The 23,895-nt window shown below is 39.7% G+C and overlaps 1 protein-coding gene and 1 long non-coding RNA gene across 3 annotated transcripts in view; one reads left to right on the top strand and one right to left on the bottom strand.

Annotated features, from left to right (window-relative positions):
• Positions 1 to 11,290, bottom strand: part of RB1 (RB transcriptional corepressor 1) — a 160,941-nt gene extending 149,651 nt beyond the window's left edge. For both annotated transcript variants that reach the window (XM_064373559.1, XM_012465151.2), the window contains exons 1-2: positions 11,000 to 11,290; positions 7,727 to 7,853 (exon numbers count right to left, since the gene is read on the bottom strand). In XM_064373559.1, coding sequence (XP_064229629.1) covers positions 7,727 to 7,853; positions 11,000 to 11,127 — 255 coding nt within the window. In that variant the 5' untranslated portion in view covers positions 11,128 to 11,290. The remainder of the gene's footprint in view (positions 1 to 7,726; positions 7,854 to 10,999) is intronic.
• Positions 11,291 to 11,337: 47 nt separating this feature from the next.
• On the top strand, positions 11,338 to 18,694 carry LOC105725903 (uncharacterized). The gene is made up of 3 exons (XR_001109389.2): positions 11,338 to 11,722; positions 12,466 to 12,620; positions 18,080 to 18,694. It is a non-coding gene; the product is annotated as an uncharacterized LOC105725903 (long non-coding RNA).
• The last annotated feature ends 5,201 nt before the right edge of the window (positions 18,695 to 23,895 follow it).

Below are 23,895 nucleotides of genomic sequence, written 5' to 3'. Positions count from 1 at the left end.
TCATAATACCAAAAAGAAACCTGCACTTGTTTACTGCAGCACAATTTACAACTACAAAGATATGGAATCAACCTAAGTGCCCATCAACTGATGAGTGGATAAAGCGTGGTATATATCTCAACAAACTAGGCACTGAAGGAACCTACTTCAAAATAGTAAGAGCCATCTATGACAAACCCACAGCCAACATCATACTGAAGGGGCAAAAGCTGAAAGCATTCCCCTTGAAAGGCAGAACAAAACAAGGATGCTCTTTCTCACCACTCCTATTCAACATAGTACTGGAAGTCCAAGCCAGAGCAATCAGACAAGAGAAGGAAATAAAGAGCATCCAAATAGGAAAAGAGGAAGTCAAACTATCCCTGGAAGTCAAATACCCAAGCTGAGAGCCAAATCAAGAATGCAACCCATTTGCAATAGCCACAATAAAGAATAAAATATCTAGGAATACAGCTAACTAGGGAGGTGAAAGCTCTCTACAAGAATTACAAAATACTGCTCAAAGAAATCAGAGATGATACAAATGGAAAAACATTCCATGATCATGGATAGAAGTATCATCAAAATGGCCACACTGCCCAAAGCAATTACAGATTCAGTGCTGTTCCTATCAAACTACCAATGACATTCTTCACAGAATTAGAAAAAAAAAAAACAAACTATTTTAAAATTCACATGGAACCAAAAAAGAGCCCGAATAGCCAAGGTAATCCTACACAAAAAGACCAAAGCTAGAGGCACCACATTACCCAATTTCATCCTTTGAAGAGATGTAGTTCAAAAGATACAAAATAGCAGATACACAGGATGAAGAAGTCTAGAGATCTAATGTACAACATGAGGACTATAATAAATAAAATGGTACCTATTAGAGATTTTTGTTAAAGGCATAGATTTTAGCTGTTTTTTGTTTTGTTTTTGTTTTTGTTTGTTTTTTTTTTTTTTTGCCCAGGCTAGAGTGCAGTAGTGTGACCTCGGCTCCTGAGTAGCTGGGACTACAGGTGCGTACCACCACACCCGGCTTATTATTTTTTTTTTTTAAGTAGAAACAGGATTTCACCATGTGGGCCAGGCTGATCTCAAACTCCTGAACTCAAGTGATCTACCCACCTCGGCCTCCCAAAGTGCTGGGATTAGAAGTGTGAGTCACCATGCCCGGCCTATTTTAGCTGCTCTTATCCCAAAAAATTGTATTTTATTTCTATCCACCTGCAATAAATAAAGAAAGAAAGAAAAAGAAAGAAAACAATTCCATTTATAATAGTATCACCAAGAATAAATGCTTATAAATAATTTTTAACTATAAGATTTATACTCTGAAAACTAAAAACACTGTTGAAAGAAATTAAAGAAGACTTAAATGAAAAGACATTCCATATGCATGCATCTAAAGACTTCATGTTGTTAAGAAGGCAGCATTCCCCAAATTGATCTACAGATCCAACAAGATCCCTATCGAAATCCCAGCTGCCTTTTTTTTTTTTTAACAGAAATTAACACATTGATCCTAAAAATTCACATGGAAATTCAAGCACCAAGAGTAGCCAAAGCAATCCTGAAAAAGAAAACCAAAGTTGGAGAACTCATACTTCCCTATTTTAAAACATATTACACAAAGCTGTAATAATCAAAATAGTATGATACTATCATAAGAATAAACATACAGAGCAATGGAATAGAACTGAGAGTCCAGAAATAAACCCTGGTTTTTAATTGATTTTCAACAAGGGAACCAAAACAATTCAATAAAGAAAGAATAGTCTTTTCCATAAGTGGTGCAGTGACAACTGGGTATCCACATTCAAAAGACTGGAATTAGACGTCTTCCTCATATCATACACAATAATTAACGCAAAAAAAGAAAAAAAAATCCAAGACTTACAAGCAAGAACTAAAAACTGTATGACTCTTAGAAGAAAGCATAGAATAAGCTATTGTGACCTTGGGTTAGTCACGGCCTTCTTAGATATAACATCAAAAGCCCAAGCAACCATAAAACAAACAAACAAAAATAGAAAACTGGAATTCATCAAAATTAAAATCCTATACTGCAAATGACATCATCAAGAAAGTGAAAAGGTAACTCACAGAATGGGGGGAAAGTCTGCAAATAATATAACTTACAAGAGACTTGCATAAAGCAGCAGCTTTAACTGCACCTTAAAAACAGAATTTAGGCTAAAGGGAGGAAAAAAAAGGTATTCCAAAAAGGGGGAATTAGCATGAATATGAATACTAAGGGAGGAGAACACAGGTATTGGGAGCCATCAATGGAAATAAAAAAATAAGACTGAAAGGAAGGTTAAAGTACAGTCTATGGAGAACTACAAATACTAGGACAGCTTGGACTTTATTTTTTCATAATGGGTGGTGGGAATACGGGTGGGTATTACAATAGAGGCTACTGAAGAGTGGGTTGTGACAATAAAAAATAAATTTTAAAGCAAAAGGGACAAACTGTAAACCAGTCTTTTCAAAAAATCAGGCACCAGGATGGATTGGATGGAGAAAACAAGAGACTAGTCAGAAAGAGGCACTAAAACATGCATTAAAAATGCTCAAGTCAATGACATAAGCTTCCACCTTCTGAAATTAAAAAAAATAAAGAGGAAATTAAAACCAAAGCAAACAGTAAAAACAAAGCACTGCTGGTAAGAGAAAGGAAGGGACAGATGTGAGAGGTAATGCAAAAAGATAATTTGAGACTGAATGAATAGGTTTAAAATGGAAGGAGTATGGTATAGTTTTAATTAGTCCTGTGGATAGACACTCAATAAACAAATTACTAAGGTAAACCTGTAAAGAAAGCAAATGATAATGTAAAATTCCACTTCTTCCTAGATTGCAGAAAGCTGCAAAGAGTATTGCTTTCACCCGTACAAGAACAAGCCAGATAAGGAATAAAAACATACCCTTTCTTGAACTTAATAATATCCTTTCCTTATATTTCAGATTATTTAGTTTCCCCTATAAAAAGGAACCTCCAATGAGAGAAAATATATGAATAATGGTTTGTCTGTGGTACAGCATGAAAGGAAGAGACACAGGGAACCCTAACAAAAGTAAAAAGAATTCAGCTAAATTTTTAATGAATGCTTATTACAAAACAACAAAAAATCCATTTAAATATAAAAAAGAAATATGTTAAAATCAAAATGAAGGTAAAAGATATACAATATAAAGAGTGATCATAAGAAAAGTGGAATAGATATGTGAACATTGCAGAACAAAAGATATAAATATGGATTAAAAAAGCACATTACATAATGATAAAGGTACCAATTTACCTAGAAGGCATAAAAATTCTAAACTTGTATGCACCCAAGAATAAAGCTTTAAAATACACCAATAAAGGCTGGGTGTGGTAGCTCCCAGCACTTTGGGAGACTGAGGCAGCGGATCATGAGGTCAGGAGTTCAACATCAGCCTGACTGACATGGTGAAACCCCATGTCTCTACTAAAAATACAAAAATTATCCTGGCGTGATGGTGCACACCTATAATCCCAGCTACTCAGGAGGCTAAGGCAGGAGAATCGCTTGAACCAGGGAGGCAGAGGTTGCAGTGAGCTGAGATGGCACCACTGCACTCCAGCCTGGCTGACAGAGAGATTCCGTCTCAAAAAAAAAAAACAAAAAAAAAACTTACTAATAGAAAACAGAATTTTAAAAGATCATTCTAATTACAGTTGGAGACTTCATATTTCTCTCAATAACCAGTAAAATGCAAAGAAAGAAAATCATTAAAGGTATGGACAATCTAAGTCACCTAGTCTGTGGTATTTTGTTATGGCAGTCCTAGTAGACAAAGACAGATTTGGGTACTGGGAAGTGGGGTGCTGCTGTAACAAATATCTAAAAACGCAGAAGTGGCTTTGGAACTGCATAATGGTAGAGGCTGGAAGAGTTTCAATGTACATGTTGGAAAAAGCCTAGATTGCCTTGCAGAGAGGCTGTTGGCAGAAATATGGACATTAAAGATCCTTCTGGTGACGTACCTGGTAGAAATCAGGAACATACTATTGGACACTGGAGAAAAGGTGATCTGGGTTAAAAAAAGGAAAACAAATTGGCTGAATTGTGTTCTAGTATTTTGTGGAAGGTAGAGCTTGTGATGAAGTTGGATATTTAACTGAGACTTCTGAACTATGTGTTCAAAGTAAAGTCTGGTTTCTTCTGCTTACATTAAAATGTGAGAGGACAGAGGTGGGCTTTTTGGTTTGTTTGTTTTTTTTTGAGACGGAGTTTTGCTCTTGTTGTCCAGGCTGAAGTCCAATGGGGCGATCTCGGTTCGCTGCAACCTCCACCTCCCAGGTTCAAATGATTCTCTTGCCTCAGCCTCCTGAGTAGCTAGGATTACAGGCACCCACCACCTAGCCCAGCTAATTTTTGTATTTTTAGTAGAGATGGGGTTTCACCACGTTGGCCAGGCTGGTCTCAAACTCCTGACCTCAGGTGATCGGCCCACCTCAGCCTCCCAAAGTGCTGGGATTACAGGCGTGAGCCACTGCGCTTGGCCAAGGATAGATATTTTAAAAAGAACTGTTAAGCAAACAGGTACCAAAAGTTGAAGATTTGGAAAATATCAACCTATCCATATCACAAAAAAATGAGAAAGTGTGTTTTCAAAAGAACATCAAGGATAGACAATTTGACAAAGAAATAGGTTTTGGACTCATAGATCTAATCTCCCAACTTAGCAGAAATGCTGCCAGCTTAGACTGAAGGGGACAAAAACAGACAAAATGAAGAAAGGCTGTTAGACTTCTGGGATTCTACAGAAGAGGATAATCTCACTAACCAGCTGTAAGCATGTTTTATGCATGCATAAACAACTTTTCTGACCCTAAAGTACTTAAAAATAAGAATTTTAACAAACATATTACATCAAAATCACTACAACACACTTAAATTTTTAACCATTTTAACTAATACCCTAAGTTCTCCTAAAAAAAAGTACATTAATGATAAAATGTTCTAGGGCAATTCTTAAGTAAAATTATTCTGTTTGCCGTACCTAACATACACATTCGTTGACTCTAATAAGAGCTTTATATTCATTAATTTATTTAATCTGCACAATAACTCCAAGATCCAGAAATAACTGCCAGTTCCTTTTACAGATAAGAAAACTAAGGCTTGAAAATTGTAAATAACATGTTCAGGATCACGGAGCTAGTACGCGGTATATCTGCTTGACTCTTAATCCTTACTCTTAACCCATCCATCCTCTATCCCAATAAACATCACCTACTTTCTACTGTCAAAAAGGGTTTCCTTTTTGAAGGTTAAATTCTCAGGCCAACCCTCAAAAACTTAACTGCACTTAAAATCATATTTCAAGGAAAAGTCTGTTGATTTATACAGGACATCATCTTCTGCCATACCCTTCAAAAGCATACCTCAAATCCCAAAAGTAACATGAAATTCCTTTCTTACCTTCCTCCAGTACCTAGCCATAAATAATTTCACACATCCTAGTCCCCATCACAAGCTCCATTAGGAAATAAGATTTAAATTGGGCTAGTTCCCAGGGAAGGTAGAGACAAAGCCGGGATTTAAAAAGGGCAATAAAGCAGTAACATTTGCTTATATATATATTCAAATCTGAAGCTCAAAAAAGGCTTTACTGTTAAAACTATTATTGTTATAGTTCAGTACAAAAAAATAAGTTATGTGAACTAGGCTAGAAACCTAACTACTATATCACACTTGCAAACAGATTTGGAACACAATGCACTTATAAATTGAAAACTATAGTATGTATATACACTAATACTCTCTATAATCAGCCATCCCTTCCAAAATTTCTGAACACTAAAAATCTATTACTTTAGGAAGAGAAAAGTGAAAGAGCTCTAATCCATTTAACTGTATATGCACAAAAACAGCTATGTACATGAAGTTCCCAAGTCAGTTAAAATATAAATTAGATACCTGGGGATTATAATGCCCAAGTCATACATTCAAGATACTCAGTATTCCTCTCTTTTTAGATAAGAAGTATGAGACTATGTTCAATTCTTTGGAAATTACAACAGTTGTTTTCTCCTTTTTACTGCCAGAGATTTTTTTTAAATGGTTTTAAACAGTCTTCTTATAGGACATAAATAAACACATTCTGCTATGTTAATCTGATCAGTAAAAACAGATATATACTCTTACACTACTATGTTGAGACAGTAAATTCATATATCTGTCTGAAGTGTAATCTAGCAATAATCATCAAGAGTTCATAGCTTTTGATGCAGTAATTCAACTTATAAGAATTTATTCTAATAAAATAATCAGAGATTCATTCATTAATTTATTTAACAAATTATCAAGGACTCGCTTTGTACCAGATACTACTCTTATGAATACAAATGTTTATTACATTATTTTATAGCATCAAAAAGTTGGAAAAAACCCAAATATCCAATAATAGTGAGAGTTAACAAATTAAAATACATCCAATAGCTAAAATATAATACTATCACTAGAAACTATATTACAAAAAAAAATTAATAACGTAAGAAAATGGTCATATGAGAAAAAATAGGAAAATACAAAACTATGTGTAACTACAAGTAATTACACATAACTATATATAATCTCAAATTTATATTTGAGATCTTATTTTCTAGGGACAAGGATCTTATTTTTCTAGGGTCAAGTTACTCAACCTCACTATACTTTGGTGTCTTCATCTTTAAAATGAAGATTTCACATAAAATAGAGATTTTATATTTCATATCTCAATGGTTTTAAAATGAGTTACTTGTATATTTCTAAAGTTCTTTTTTTTTTTTCTTTTTGAGATGGAGTCTTGCTCTGTTGCCCAGTCTGGAGTGCAGTGGCATGATCTCGCCTCACTGCAACCTTTGCTTCCCAGGTTCAAGCAATTCTCCTGCCTCAACCTCCCAAGTAGCTGGGATTACAGGCACCCACCACCATACCTGGCTATTTTTTGTATTTGTAGTAGAGATGGGGTTTCACCATGTTGGCCAGGCTGGTCTTGAACTCCTGACCTCAAGTGATCACCCACCTCAACCTCCCAAAGTGCTGGGATTACAGGTTTGAGCCACCACGTCCAGCCTTATTTTTTTATTTTTTGGCAACAGGGTCTTGCTTTGTTGCCCAGGCTGCAGTGCAGTGGTGTGATCTTGGCTCACTATAACCTCCGCCTCCCAGTTTCAAGTAATCCTCCCACCTCAGCCTCCCAAGTAGCTGGGACTACAGGCGTGCACCACCACACCCAGCTATGTAAAGTTCTTATACTATTCCCCCAGTACATATAAAATACTAGTAATTTTTTGCTGTTATTAAACATACACATATATACATATGCAAAGAAAAAATGAAAAGAATATATCAAAATATTTTCAAGATCCTGAATTCTAACAAAACTAATTATAAGTCAATTAGGAAATTTGAACAGTGACTGCATATTAGAAGGTATAAAAATTATTTTATAAGGTATGGTGTTTTTTTTTTTAAAAAGTCCTTGTATCATAGTGAATAAAATATAACTAAGACCTGCTTTAAAATAGTTTGGTGGGAGGCATATATGGAGAGATGTTTTCAAACATTTTTAATGTTACAAGAGGTAAATCTCCTCTGAGTAATGGAATCATAATTAGCTTTTATTGTCTTTATATTTTTCTATCTTTCAATTTTTGTATAGTGATTTGAAGTTGTTTCTTAAATGAGAAAAAAAATTCAAAACATTTTAAGAAAATCCTTACCAATACTCCATCCACAGATGAAACTTTCTCCCAAGTTAACCAAGCTCTCTCTCTGACATGATCTGGTATCTTTAATTTCTGACATAACGCAGTAAAATCAGGTTCTTCAGTTTCTTCAAACTCAACCCTATCAAATGAAAATAATCATATAATTGGTATATACTTATAAATCATATTGATTCAGTAAACACTTGTTTCAATAGTTTACACGTAATAGCACTATTGCAAAAGAGAACATTACTAAATACCTTAAGATCTTATTTTATCTTAGAAAGAAATTATATTTCAAATTTAAACGTATCATTATCTTTTTCATGGTCATTGCAAAATAAGGATACCACACAGTGAGAAATATTTGCTTGCATGGTGAGTCAAATATACTTTAAAGCAGCAAAACACTCCTGCAAAGGAAAGTAAATGTAATAGCTAAAGCTGTTTGGGAAAATAGCATAAGCGTAACAACAAAAAGATTAAAAACCCACAGATAATATTATATAATTTAATGGCAGTAACTTTGCTAAACTGTAGTCTACTCTTATCAATATTTCATATAATCTCTCTACCTACTAGCACATCTTACATGATGATGTTGACTGCTTATTTTTGTCCTTTCTCCTTAACAAAGACAAGCATTCAATAAATTCTTTTTGGCTAATTCCTTTCATTCATCGAATATCTATGTGACATCTAATAATAATAGTATGAAGAATAATTAATAATTTTTCAGTATTTACTATGACCCTGTAGAAAGTATCTTAGACATACAGTTTCACAGAATCCCCTTTTAGATAAGTATTCTTATCTGTAAAAGTAAACACTGACAGGTATCTATCAAATCAGAGAAGTTAAAGAACTTACCAGAGGTCTCAGCCAGTAAGCGGTAAACCACCATGTGACCCCAACAGTCTAACTTCATAATCCATGCCCTTGACCACTATGCTTGACTGCCAATTCCTCCTTCAAAATATATTTAGGTTTTTGTTGTTGTTGTTGTTTTGAGTTGGGGTGTCACTCTGTCACCCAGGCTGGAATGCAGTGGTAAAATCATAGCTCACTGCAGCCTTAAACTCCTGAGCTTAAGGGATCCTCCCACCTCAGCCTCCTGAGTAGATGGTACTACAGGCATGCCACATGACTGGCTAATTTTTAAAAAAATTTTTGTAGAGACAGGGTCTTGTTTTGTTGCCCAGGCTCCTCTCAAACTCCTGGCCTCAAGCAATCTTTCCTACCTTGGCCTCCCAAAGTGCTGGCATTACAGGTGTGAGCAACATGCCTGGTCAGCTTTTTTGTTTGTTTTTTTAAAGACTGGGGTCTTTGTTGCCCAGGCTGGTCTCCAACTCCCAAGCTGAAGCGATCCTCCTGACTCAGCCTCCTGAGTAGCACAGACTACAGGTACATGCCATCACACCCAGCTCAAAACCTTCGACTATTTCAACAATGAAGGTGGTATGCTGTTCCTAATGAGTTTCCCTTCCAGCTACATCACTTAGGCCAGAGATAAGGCAACAGAAATAAGATCTCAACTCTCAAATTAGAAATGGAATCTGTCACTAGAAGTGCAGTTGGACTGAGCCCTGATTCCATCTCCAGGCAAGATACTCATCATCATACTGCAGGGTAGTGGTTCTACCCTTGCTCATTTATAGAGTTTAACTGTCTATGTTAATTAAACCCTCGGTGGGTACAGATAAACAAGAACAGACTGTATCTTGTATGGTTTTGACTTATAAGATAATTTTTTATAGTTCCATTAGTTAAAATATATAAAATAATGAGTTAAAAAATGAAAGAAACACAGTCCTCTTTTTTCCAAACAGTGGCCAGAACCTCAATATTCTAGTTACCCTACATTAGAGTATGCTTCCAAAGCTATGTGCATAACATGGAATTCTTTAGAGTAGTCATTACTGCATTTTCCCAAGGAAACTTTGGAAGAATTGGATATATCAGAATTTAATCAGAAACTAAAGTCATGTCTTTTCCCAGAACATGCCCCAGATGTGGTTTTTAATTTTTTGTTTTTTTTTTTTTTAACGAATATGGTTTTTACCTGACCTATAAGACATCCATTTAAATATATAAATTTCTAATAGCCTTCCACGGGCCATTTCTAAATCCCATTTCAATCTTTTATGCTGTGAATTCTGTTAGTGTCTACCGAGTGTAACGAAGTGAGGGTGAAAGAATTTGGTGATGGACGAAAAGGGGTAAGAAAATAGTGAAAAACAAAAACTCCCATTCCCCTGCAATAAACCTGTAATCTCAAAGTAGAACCAGTGATGAAAAAGAAAAGATGTTGCAATACAATAAATACTTTCCTTCAAGTTCTAGTGCATCCACATGGACTTGCTTAAATTTATATTTCACTTAGTAAGGGAAAAACAAAATTTCCATGTGAGCACAGAACCACTAATTTTGTGCCAAAAACAAAGACAAAAAGAGGGGACACCAGGATCCTTGCTGGTTCAAAGGCAAAAGGCAAAATGGAAGAAATAACGAGACAAGCTGAAGCCGACCAACACACAAGAAGACTTCGTCCAACAGGAAAAAAAAAGTTTAGAAACTTTCAAGCACTTCTGGTAAATGTCTCACGAAAGTTTTGCCCATGTATTATCAGTTCCTCTGAAGAGTTATGCCCCATAGTCACTATAGATGGCTTTCAGTCCCCAAGGCCTCGACGCATTGTTCTAAGGAAACCCTGAAAGCTCCCGAGCCGAGTACCCTGTAGGCAATGGACACTCGGGACCCTGCGCTTGTCGTCCAAGGCTCTCTGGTTGGCCTCTCCCACGACTGGGCTTCCGATGCAATGCACGCCTAAAAGAAAATATTTCCCAACTGTTGCATCGCGTAAGACTAAAACAGAAAGTCAAACGACCACTGGAGTACTCCAGATCTTAAATGGTGAAAAACTCTCCCGCAGATACCAGTCATTTTTGTATTTTTATTTTTCACGTCTGATGGACGCTCCCAACGACCCCCAGCCTCCGAGCCTCCGCCTCACGAGAAAACTGCACCTGTCACTTCACTCAGGACCCGAATCCCACCCGCCGACACCTGTCAAGCTGAAGCCGAGACCCCTAGCCCGAGATCCCAGAACCCTGTTACCATTCTGCAGACGCTCCGCGGTGGCTGGGGGCAGGGAGGGCACTTCCTCCCGCCGAGACCTGGCCGCCGGCGAGAATGCGCCCAGCCAAGCCACCTCGGCGCCCGCCCGCTCGCCGCACCCCCGGGGCACCCTTCCCGCGTGAGGCGGCGGCGGCTCTGCTCGCTCACCTGACCAGAGGCAGGTCCTCCGGGCCGCTGTCCTGCTCTGGGTCCTCCTCAGAAGACGGAGGCGGCGGCGCTGGGGGTTCCGCGGCGGCAGCGGCAGCGGCGGCTTTTCGGGGCGTTTTGGGCGGCATGACGCCTTCCCGCGGCTGGAGGCAGCTAGCTGTGGAGGAATGCCGGGGAGGGCGACGCGTGCGCACGTCGGGGCACGCCCCGTCCTCTGCCGACTCCCGTTACAAAAATAATTTCAACGTCCCCAGAGAAAAACCGGACGCGCCCTCCCCCGCCCGGCAACTGAACGCCGCGTCCAACCGCGCGAAAACGTCACTTCCGCCCGCGGCGTCACGTCCGTGAGGCTTCCCGGGCCTGCCGGAGTCTGTGGGGCTCTGGGGCGCTGGGCGGTGAGCGGGCTGGAGCGCTAGGTCGTGAGGGATAAACTGGGAAACCCGACGTGGGTCCAAGCACCTTCCCCGGAGGCATCCGGCGCGGCCTGGACGTGTTTCCACCCGAAACCACCCCCTCCAGGCCGGGGTGCCCTTAACAGGGCTATACAAATAGTCTAGCGGGAGACTGAGGGCCCGTCCCTATCCCGGGGTCTGACAGGGAAGGCGCTCGGGCCCCGCGGGGAATATCTGGCGAGTGCACCCTCGGCAGGCGCGCTCCCTCTCCTCCCGCCCAGTCGGTTGAGCAAAGTCGGCCAAAACTAAAACAAACTTGGAGCGCTAATAGGTGCTGAACTTTACTAGCCACTAGAAGATGCAAAATATTAGACAGTTGTTGGCCTTTAGGGGATCACTGGTTAGGGAAAGGGGAGGGAGCTGTGGGGAATGAACGGATAATAATGTAATAAAAGATCGTAGTGGTGTAAAAACGGGAAGCACCGTGGAAACATTTAAGGGAGATTTTCGGAGGAGCAGTAGCTGTTGAATAGAAGTTTGCCAGACAGGCCTGACATTTACTGTGTACTAGGAACTGTGCAGGCCGCCTTACATAATTAATCCCCAGAAACAGCTTTTTTTTTTTTTTAACTTCAAGTTATGGGATACAAGTGCAGAACTTGTACGTTTGTTACATAAGCATACGTATGCCATGGTGGTTTGCTGCACCTATCAACCCATCATCTAGGTTTTTAGCCCGGCATGCATTAGCTAAGAAACAGCCCTTTCTAATGGGTACTATTAGCTAGTCTACGTTGCAGACAGGGAAACAGGCTCAGAGAAGTTAATTTGCCCAATATCACGGCAGATGGGTAGCAGAGGATTTAAACTCAACTGTATTTGATTCCATTTGTCCATTACATTATTTTGATGAAGAAAACAGAGAAGGCGCATGTGCAAAGGAACAAAGACGTTAAAAAAGAGCTTGTTGGGACTACCACCATTAAACATTGGCTTAAAACTGTATCACTTCTGTGTCTTGGTATTTACATAAATAGATTAGCTAATTTGAGTACATGTTTTTATCTCTGGCAGACACTGTTACTGCCTACTCTGAACTCACCAACTGAGAAGGAATGAGATGGTTTGTGCTCTGAAGAGACTGCAGTTGTGCTCTGACGTAAATCCCCTCATCCTGTAGCAGGTGAGCAAGGTCTGAGGCAGGAGGAACCTTCAAGCAGGTCATGGCTGTAAACCTCCTAAGTTTATCCCAGCCAGTTGTGTAATGGATTATCTTTTTATCTGCATACATGACATATGTCAGGATGTGTAAAGGTTTGGCAAGTACTGGCCTATTCAACAGCCAGTCCTACCTAATTTCAGAAATCTTTCTTAAGGGGTAAATTTCAGGAGGTAGGGCTGAGGCCTAAGTCCAGCTACAGAGAATGAATGCAATTAAAGTGATACTTCCATTCGCCTCACCCCAGATTAGTTTAGCAAGAGCTCACGATGCAGTTTTGACATTTGAAAGATAAAGGTTGGTCTGCTGGGAACCTGATAAATTGAAATACAGGGATCGCACAGTTCTAAATATTATTAAATAATAATAATATTAAATATTGTTGAGGATGTGACACTTTCAGTTGCCGCAGCCATTGTAACATGAGGCAAACCAACCTACAGAGAAGCTAGAAATGCTGAGGTTGGTACAGGAGGCATTTCAAAAGACTCTGTGTGCATTCAACTTACAGAGTTACACTGGTGTGTGTATGCAGCAAGAAAAAAAAAAAAAAGACTGGATCCTCAGGTGTTGTAAGTGAGCCTCTAATTTGACCAGCCCTGGAGCTGACCTCAACTGAGCTGAGGGTTTCACTTGTTTGCAACAGAAAACATCATGACTAATAATGTTTCTCCTGTGAGTACCTTCAGGACAGAGACCAAATCTTGGGTATCATTGTTACCTTAGTACTTAGCGCAATGTTGTGCACACAGTAAATGCTTGCTTGCTAAAAGTAGTAGGGACAGCAGGAAAGTGAAGGAAAGTTCTAGGAACTGAAGTAAATTCTCTTCACATGTAAATATCATTTGCTTTATTTAAAACCAATTTATCAACGTCTAGATTTACCATATTACAATTATGATAAAGAGATTTCTCAATTTACAAAAGAATGTATATCTTGATCATGGATTAATTTAACTATGTTCACTAGTATGTGAAATACATTTTCCTGCAGCGATGAAAAGGAATGAGATCATGTCCTTTGCAGGGACATGGATGGAGCCAGAAGCCTTTATCCTCAGCAAACTAAGGCAGGAACAGAAAACCAAACACCTCATGTTCTCACTTAAAAGTGGGAGCTAAACAATGAGAACATATGGACACGAAGAGGGGAATAACACACACTGGGGATTACTTGAGGGTGGAGGGTGAGAGAAGATCAAAAAACTACCTATTAGCTACTACACTTAATACCTGGGTGGTGAAAAAAATCTCTACACACCAAACCCCAGAGACACACAGTTTACCTATATAACAAACTTGCACATGTATCCCTGAACCTAAAATAAAAGTTAGCATAAGAAGTGTGGTGTATATGTCATAATATATGCACATAATATATACATATAAATAGATGTATACATACACACACATACATACCATAAAATAGACCCAGGAAGGGGAACAACACACACTGGGGCCTGTCAGGGAGAAGGGAGGGGGAGGGAGAGCATCAGGAAGAATAGCTAATGGATGCTGGGCTTAATACCAAGGTGATGGATTGTGCAGCAAGCCACCATGGCACACGTTTACCTGTGTAACAAACCTGCACATATACCCTGAAACTTAAAAGTTGAAGGAAAAATTAATAAATAAAATATATTTTTCATTTATACAACTCAGAAGCAATTGAGTTCCCCATCAAAATCTTTATAGTTTTCTGTTGCACTACTAAAGAAGTATTAGAATTTCAGCAGAGTCTAGGCCAGGCACTGTGGCTCACACCTGTAATCCCAGCACTTCGGGAGGCCAAGGCAGGTGGATCACCTGAGGTCAGGAGTTCAAGATCAGCCTGGCCAACATGGTGCAACCCTGTCTCTACTAAAAATACAGAAATTAACTGGGCGTAGTGGCGGGTGCCTGTAATCCTGGCTACTCAGGAGGCTGAGGCAGGAGAATCACTTGAACCCGGGAGGCGGAGTTTGCAGTGAGCTGAGATCGTGCCACTGTGCTTCAGCCTAGGTGACAAGAGCAACTAACAATTTTTTCAAAAAAAAATTCATAGACTCTTAAAAGAAGTTGCCCTGAACTTCTTGATATTCGTGGATCTCCCCCAACCTACTTGGTAATTTTAAGAAGATTGTAAGACTCCTACAAAAATAATCTTGGATTTTTCTATCTAGAGAGGGAACTCTCTTCAACTTGAGAACCCTTCAGTTATATTAAAATTTGGGAAGGGTCTAAAAAGTCTTCATCAGTCTAAAAAGTCATCCTTCAAAGTTGTTATACCTCCAAGCTACCACACTATTTCCATTTCTTAACCACCTAGCTCCTTAGAAGGGTAGTCCCCATTGTGCCTGGTCTTCTTTACCACCAAGAGCACCGTACTGAAATCACTCTTTCAAACGTCACTGATGATAATTGTCAATCCCCTGGCTTCTTTTTGGTCCTCAACCTACTTGACCTTTCTTGCAGTCAATATAGTTAACCACTTCCACTTTCTTAAAAATTCCCTAGTCTTCCACAAATCCGTGGTCTCCTTGTTCTTCTCCCTTGTTACTTCGTAGATTCCTTCGCTAGTTCTGTTACTGCCAGTCCCTTCAATGCAAGTGTTCCCTAGAGTAACTCAAAGTGTGGTTCTTGGACCAGTGTCAGTCTGCAAACTGTGTTTAGTCCACAAGGAGATAAGTACAGAAATTAAAAATGTAAGTGCTTAGCAGTGTTTATATCAATTTGACATTTCAGGAATATCCAAGCACGTGATCATTGGACATTGCTTGCTAAACTGTATAGAACAGTTCAGGTATTCTTCAACCTGGTTCTTCAAGTTGCAGGTGGCATGGTTGTGTCCATATCATGTGCAATAGTATGACATTATAATGAGTGAAATGTAAAGGTTTGTCACCTGCAACCTAAGAGTAAAAATCTATGAAAATGTAAATATTTATTTATTCATATAACTTGTTATTTTTACAATCATTTTCATTTTTAATCAAACCTATTTTTTGGAAAGTCATAGCTAATTTAGGGAAGTAGCATTTGTGTCATTTCTTTTTAACCCTAAATTATAGATGGCAAAACAAACCTTACTGTCCGATTTTGCCAATGCAAGACGCACATCAGTAATGTGTTAGTAATCATAGTAGTAAACTAAATAGTGATCAGAGAAATAATTCCAGAGAATTAAACAGGAGTTTGTACTAATTTTACTCAGAGTATAGCCCCTGTTATTAAGTTTGTAGCAATAATTCATCGTAAAGTGCTGAAATCATTACAGACTAATGAAGCAATAAGCTATCAAACTTAAAGGACATTGATATATAAAATATAAATAAGCTAATTATAAATTTGATAAAATATCTTGAGGATTTTCTATCAAAGTAAGTTCCACATGCAAAAAATTCATGGATCCAAAATCCATTTATTTCATTGAAAGATAATTTGTGTGACAGTTTTTGAAACTGGCTACTGATGAAAGACTGAAAATGAATCTTGAAAATAATACATTGTTTCCTTCATTAAGGATAAACATTAAAAATGATTATCCTGATATTGCTAAATTGCTTTAAGTCTTCTTCCATTCCCTTCAACATACTTCTGAGAGACTAGTTTTTCTACTACTAGTGCTGTTAAAATAAAATATAAAAACAATTTAGATATACATCATCTCCTGCAAGTTACATGTCACCAATCCAACCTAGATTAGATAATTTAACAAGCAAGGAGCCCACTCATTTGTCACATTAAAACTTTAAATATTAATATTCATGCTGGTTGTTCTGTGGGATATTGCTACTTCACTCCCAACTTTTTGTTAGTTGTTATGGCTCTGAAGTGATAAATATTGGAAGGATAATGCCAATTCTCTATATTAATTATCTGGACACTTTCAATAAACAATGTGCATTTTGTAATTTTTTTCTTTCATCTCATGTTACATTTGTTCTGATTATTTTTATTGAAATATAATTCTATTTCTGTTTAAAAAATGTGAGCTTGTACAATATTTGATGTGCCTCTGTTTTTATTACTTTTTTACAGTTTGTTTCTATTTTACATTCCAAAAGTATTAATATCAGTTCATGACAAATGGGTAATGAAAAAGAATGAAAAGTTCCTTCACAGATCGTGTGGGAAACACTGGTCTTCAAGCATCTTCAATTCTCCTCTCTTCTTGCTCTATTTCAATCCCATGACTTAAATAAATTCCCATATGTGCATGTTACTTAGATTCTTTCAGATTTCAAAAAATAGAGACCTGTTCAGTTTATCTGAATAATTCTGGGTTAATAATAAGATTTGGGGGAAAAGTGAAGAAAGCAAAAAGAATCCCTGCTGCTCTACTAGTGTATCTTGTCATCCCTCACCAGCAGGCTCCCCTCCTTCCTGCCATTGTAAATATTATCATCTTCATCTTTTTTTTTTTTTTTTTTGCCAGTTTTGCTCTTGTTGCCCAGGCTGGAGTGCAATGGCACAATCTCAGCTCATTGCAACTTCTGCCTCCCGGGTTCAAGTGATTCTCTTGCCTCAGCCTCCCAAGTAGCTGGGATCAAAGGCAAGAACCACCACGCCCAGCTAAGTTTGTATGTTTAGTAGAGATGGGGTTTCTCCATGTTGGTCAAGCTGGTCTTGAAAACTCCCGATCTCAGGTGATCTGCCTGCTTTGGCCTCCCAAAGTGTTGGGATTACAGGCGTAAGCCACTGCGCCCAGCCTTTATCTTCACCTTTTTATACTGTACTACTTCTGCTACACTAACTTTCTCTCCCTGCCACCAAACCACACTCCTCAGTGCAGAGAATATGACTGATTCTCCTACTATACTAATTTCCATGAGCAGGACCAATTACATAATTTGCAGGGCCAAGAGGAAAAAGTAATACAGAAGTCCTCGTTCAAAAATTATTAAGAATTTCAAGATGGTGACAGCAGAGCATTAAACCAACCACAGGGTCCTTCTGACATGGAGAACTATGTGACTGCATAAGTTGCATGTCCACGAAAACAGACAGACTATGAAGGTAGGTCTATGTCTGTTCTCCTAACCAGTGGGGCTGCATGCCTAACATGTGCCTGGCACATAGTAGGCATTTGACAAATATTTTTTCAATGAATGACTCTAACAGCCTCATTTTGACTTAATTACCTCCGTAAAGACCCTATCTCCAAATACAGTTTCATTCTGAGGTACTGGGAGTTAAGACTTCAAAATATAAATTTGAGGGAAACAGTTCAGCCCATGACCCCTGGGGCAAGAATGTTGGTGAGACTCTAAGCTCTCTTCTGATAAAGAGGCTATATATTTCTCAACAGATGGAGAAGGAGATTAAATATTCAAACAAATCTAGCTGTCACAAAGGCTCTGGCTCATTTCTGGGGTGATGGTTGGGGAGAACAGAGGTATAAAGATAATAGGCAGGCCTTTTAAAAAAAGAAAATTTTTAAACATTTTCCATAATGTTTGTGTTGATCCAGTGTTCTCATGCCTGCAGTGCAGGCTCAACTCTCCCTGGCAGTGGCAAGGGCAAGGGTCAGGACCAGTGATTGAAGCAACAAACTGCTAGATTACTATAGCTCAAGCCAATGCACAAAGCCACTGCACCAAAAGAGGAAACTCTTCCATTTCCAAGTGTGTTCATTTCTCCCCATCGAGGAAAACAGTTAAGGCAGTTTGTTGACATTTCCTTTCACCAAGTCATCAGGAGTCACATAGACATACAGCACTTAAGAAGTGACTATGACTGAAGGCACATCTCCTTTATTTAATCTCAACCTTTGTCTGATACACAAACTCTTCCCTAGTTCTCCCCAGCACCACCACTGCATCTCCAAGTGGAGACAAAGAATTATTTCATTTGCATGTGGTTTTTCTCATCAAAAAATATCATTAACATGCGACAGCCCCAAACCAAAGAAACTAGAAGAGGACTTTGTGCTTGGTCCCACTGAGAGCTTTCCCTACTTGACCAGACCCTATCATTGTTCTAGATTTGTCTCTTGTGAGTTACAGGAATACAAATATTTTGTAGTTTTCTCTTTTTTGTTTTCTTAATGGCTTGATGAGCTACACATGTTTCTCTGAATGCACTGATTCAAAATTCATACAATTTCTGCCAACTAAACTTAATGCATTTCCTTCTCTTCTAATCAATAAGAGCCATCAGAATGTTTTGGATGAAGATGAGTGGAAGGTAAGAAATTACATACTGTGGGCCAGGTGTGGTGACTCACACCTATAATCCCAGCACTTTGAGAGGCCAAGGCAGGAAGATTGCTTGAGGCCAGCAGTTTGGACCAGCCTGGCCAACATGGCGAAATCCTATCTCTATTGAAAATACAAAAATTACCCAGGCATGGTGGTGCATGCTTGCAGTCCCAGCTACTCAGGAGGCTAAGGCAAGAGAATCACCTGAACCCAGGAGGTGGAGGTTGCAGTGAGCTGAGATAGCGCCACTGCACTCCAGCCTGGGCAACAGAGTGATACTTTGTCTCAAAAAAAAAAAAAAAAGATTATATACTGTTGAGTATGGCCTAAAACCACACAGAGAGACTATATTTCAGTAGTGTGACAGGATTGTGTTAGCTGCTAATAACAGAACCCACAATAACAATAGATTAAATAAAAGATTAGTATCCCAAGTAAAAGTCTAGAGGTAGGAATTCTAAGACTAAGTGAAGGTTCTACTCAGTGACGTCCTCAGGGACACAGGCACCTCCACCTCACAACTCCATCATCTCTGGAGGGTGCTTAAGGGTCCAGGATGGCAGTCAAAAGTCATACCCACATTTTCAACAGCAGGGTGCAGGAAGGCACAAAGAAAAAGCCAGGGGCACATGCTTGTTCTCACTTAAGGAACGTTCCTGGAAACTGCTACAATACACCTTCAATTACATCCCATTGTTCAAAACAAGGACGCAAAGCCTCCCCCACCTTACTGTGGGGATACAGGAAAAAAAACTTTTTTTTGAGAGTCACGAGTTCATTAACAGAATTCAGGGATTTCTAAATACAGAAGCAAGGGAGAACAGCTGTTGGGGGACCACCAGAAGTCTCTGCCCTAAGGAACAGTGTAAATACCCCATGGTAGACTGTAACACTGGTGGCCTACGATGAATCACACCTACTGACATTCATGCCTTTGTGCAGAGTTCCACATTGATGCTGGACTTGGCCTTGTGACTTGTTTGGCCAATAGGGTCTCAGCAAGCATCTTGTTAAGTGCTTGTGCATTTGGACTTGCTGTGCTGAAATCCAGGTGCCATGTAAGAAGTGTAGGTTAGTCCCTATGAAGATGACAGACCACATGGAGAAAGAGGCTAAGCCCATACCCACCCATCTACCAGAGAAGATCAGCAGAAGAACCAGTGAATCATTATTGCTTTTAGTCATTAATTTGGGGGCAGTTTGTTATACAGCAATAGATACGCAGTACAGTACATAAACAAGTTTCTGCAGTTCATTGAGCTTTAGCACCAAATAAGTATACAGCCGTGTTTGGAGCGCTAAGGAAGCTGTAAAATATGGCTTAAAATTGTTTCCAGGCTTGGCGCAGTGGCTCACACCTGTAATCCCAGCACTTTAGGAGCCTAGGTGGGTAGATCACAAAGTCAAGAGATCGAGAACATCCTGGCCAACATGGTAAAACCCTATCTCTACTAAAAATACAAAAATTAGCTGGGTGTGGTGGCAGGCGCCTGTAGTCCCAGCTACTCGGGATGCTGAGGCAGGAGATTCACTTGAACCCGCGAGGCGGAGGTTGCAGTGAGCCGAGATTGCACCACTGCACTCCAGCCTGGTGACAGAGCTAGACTCTGTTTTAAAAAAAAAAAAAAATTGTTTTCTTGGCCCTCATGAAACAGAAATTGGCTCTGACTAACAAGCAAAAAATGAGAATTTATTAGAACACTAAATGAAATTAAAGAAATGCTGAAAACCAAGATTAAAGAAAGGCAGCGTGTTAGATGTATCAAGCAGTGTATATGTCACCTGTTTGCCAAACAGCCTGGCCTGACTCCAGGGTCATTGACCACTTGTTTTCCCCAACTACCACCACAGCAACCAACTGTACGGGCTCTGCCCAGAGACTACCGAAGCAACAGGCTTTACATGGGCACATCCCAGTAGTTCCCCTCCCTTTCCCCAAGCCACCCACATCTCACCTCCCACCCCAAGAGGGCTGAGATAGTGCTAACTGTTGGGCTTCTAACAAAGTGTAGCCATAAGTGCAGGGGAGTTAATGTCCATGGGGTAAACCTTTAATCAAAACAAGATGGGTCCAGCAGATAAACTCCTCTCCTTCCTCCACCCAGACAGGGTGTCCTGAAATACAGTAGTTCATACAACATCTCAAAATATTACTCTCATGATACTGACCAATCAGCCGGGCTTGATAACAAGAGGTAGCTAGTTCAGTAATACACTATTGTATTGTTAATAGTATCTCCTCCTTCTCTGCCCAGCCCTTTTGTCATCACTCCAGTTTCTTTCAAACTGCACTCAGGCTCTGTTTTCTACAGAACCCAGTCTAAAAGACTTGGCTCCAAGAGTGTCCTCCAGACACTCAGGATGGAATGCTAGAGTTAGGTTACTTACGGACTATTTGGCAATAAAGACCCATGCCATGGTGAGTGGGTAGTAATGAAGCCACACAGTGATACCATGATTACAAAGGCTTCCCACCCATGGCTAATTGGGATGCAGCACAGATAGAAGGTGGGCCATTGGGATAGGAAGCAGCCATACTGTTTGAACAGTGTGGGGACAATAACTGTAAGGACTATAGAGTGGGTTTGATTCTGTTGGTGGAATTTTATAGTTTGTAAAATAAAATGATGCCTCAGGGCAGCCACCTGTCACCTTAAGTCACACCATGAGAGCCAGAGGGCCTCTACTGGCAATTTTTAATAAGAGTGTGATTTCCTGTAGCCTAAAGCAAACTGTACTAAAGAGCACACCCAGGATCTGACTGTAAGAGCAGAAGAGTTGAAAAGGCAACCAAATGCATGAACTTTCAGGGTCTCCTAGCCAACATCTGGTTCTTGAAAGGGAAAAGAGTATTACCCTAAGACCTCGGATGGGGCATTTGGATAGATGAACCTAAGAATATCTAATCTTCCAATTTACCCTTGAACCTGTAATGTACTGGAAAAAATGTACTCCCAGCTCTCAAGGGAGGGAGTTGTGGGGAAGGACATTTTAATATTTGCCAATTTCTTTTATGTAAACACTCCCACCTTGGTCAATTTCAAGCTACCAACGTAACATCACCAAACACAGAATTAAAAAGAAGTGCACACAAATGGCTTCTGCAAGGTGGTATGTGCTCACTCCAGCCCACTAGTGCTCGGAACCCTCTGGCTGGCAGAAGCTGCACCTCAAGCTTGAGGAATCTTCTCTTGCCTATAAATTATGTAATGACTCCTTTTGATAGGTGGCTCCCCAAAAGAACTTGTGGCCATTTGCTAGGTGAGAGCATGCACTGGAAGAAAGAGGAATATCAAGTATTCAAGAACTGTTAGATACAAGGACTGAGCTGACACTGATACCAACATAATTCTCCAGTTAGAATGGGGACCAGTGGAGTGGCTCAATTCCAACTCACAGTGGATCTGATTGCCCCATGAATGCATTTTATGGTTCAATCACTGAATGTATAATTAGGGTAGATAATCTTCGCTGGCAAAACCTTCATACTGGCTCCCTGGCCTATAGATTAATGGTCACTATGTAGGAGGGCCAAGTAGAAACCTTTGAAACTGCCACTGTCACCCCAAGTCAGGATAGTAAATTAGAAGCAAGATCACATCTTAGGAAGAATTGCAAAGACTTACATCACCATCAAAGATTTAAAGAATGATTTAAAGAATGCAGGGGTTGTAGTTTCCCTTATATTACCATTCAATTCGCCTGTCTGACTCCTGCAAAAATGGGATCATGGCAGATGACAGTGGACAACTATAATCTTAGCCAGGTATTAGCCCCAGTAGATGCTGCCATACAGCACGTGGTATCTTCCCCTGAGCAAATCAACATAGACTTTGGTATGCAGTTACCGATTTGGTAAATGTGCCTTTCTTGATTCCAATCAGTAGGAAGGAAGAATCGAAAGCAGTTTGCCCTCATATAACAAAGATAAGAGTACACAGTTACTTTCTGACCCCAGGGCTATTTAAACTGTCCTGCCGTCTGTCCGGGAGCACAAAGTACAAAGAGGTAAATACTCTGGATCAATGCTTCTGAAACTCTTTATTCTTTTTTTATTTTTTCCAAACTGTCTTAGAGCAATACTTTTGGAAATAACAACTTGAGCAGTATATACCTTGCTGCATGTGCAAATCACCATATGAGTTTGACAATAATCACAATGATCTATACCTTGTTCAGTGAGATGAGTCTTCTGATCATGTGCTTGGAAGTCACAGCAATGGCAAATTGCCATAAAATTTCTAAATGTAGATTTTCAATTTATGAATTTATCTTTCCACAGGCTAGTAACCAAGTGTTGACCAGCCAACATCTGTCTGTAGACTACACTTTGAGTAGAACAGGCTAAGTGGCCAGTAAAATACATGTAACCCAAGGAATGGGAGATAAACTCCAAGATAATTGAGGGCTTGCCACATTGATGAAGTTGTTAAGATTCAACACTCTCGGTATGCTGGGAGCATCATCTTTAATGTAAAGGACAATTTGTTGTACTTCTCACTGCTACCACTAAGAAACCAGTTTATCATTCAGTGGGCCTCCTTTGATTTTGAAGGCAGCATGTACTGTCTGTGGGAATGCAGCTTCAACCTATTTATCAGGAGACTTAGAACTCTGTCCAGTTCCTAGTGGGTACCATAGTCAGAGACCTGAGTCAGGATTAGCTCCAGGCTGTGGTGAAAGCTGCTACTTGAACTATATAATCCAGCAGATCCAGTGGTGTCAGAGGTATTTGCTGTAGATAAATGCTATCTGGTGTCTCTGGAAAGTCCCAATAGGAGGCATACCCCTGGGGTTCTGGAGCAAGGCCATAACTTCTGCAACAGAGAATTACTTTCTATTGGAACTGCACGCAGCTGCTGGGAGCTGAGGGCACCCTCCAGCTGACATCAGAAGGAAATTGAAGCCCTGGATTGTGAAACCACAAGGACATAAATTCTGCCAACACATAACGTGAGTTTGAAAGCAGATCCTTCCCAGTTGAACTGCCATCTGAAAATCCAGTTTGGGCTAACAACTTGATTGCAGCCTTGCAAAAAAGAATCAGCCCCTGACCCATAAAAACTGCAAGATAGTATAAGTGTGTTGCTTAAAGCTGTTTAG

Source organism: Aotus nancymaae, unplaced genomic scaffold (assembly GCF_030222135.1).
Source record: "Aotus nancymaae isolate 86718 unplaced genomic scaffold, 86718_ANA_hifiasm-v0.15.2.pri h1tg000009l, whole genome shotgun sequence".
In the NCBI taxonomy this organism is placed as follows: Eukaryota; Metazoa; Chordata; class Mammalia; order Primates; family Aotidae; genus Aotus; species Aotus nancymaae.
Note: the sequence above shows the minus strand (reverse complement) of the source record. Positions and strands in the feature narration are given on the sequence as shown.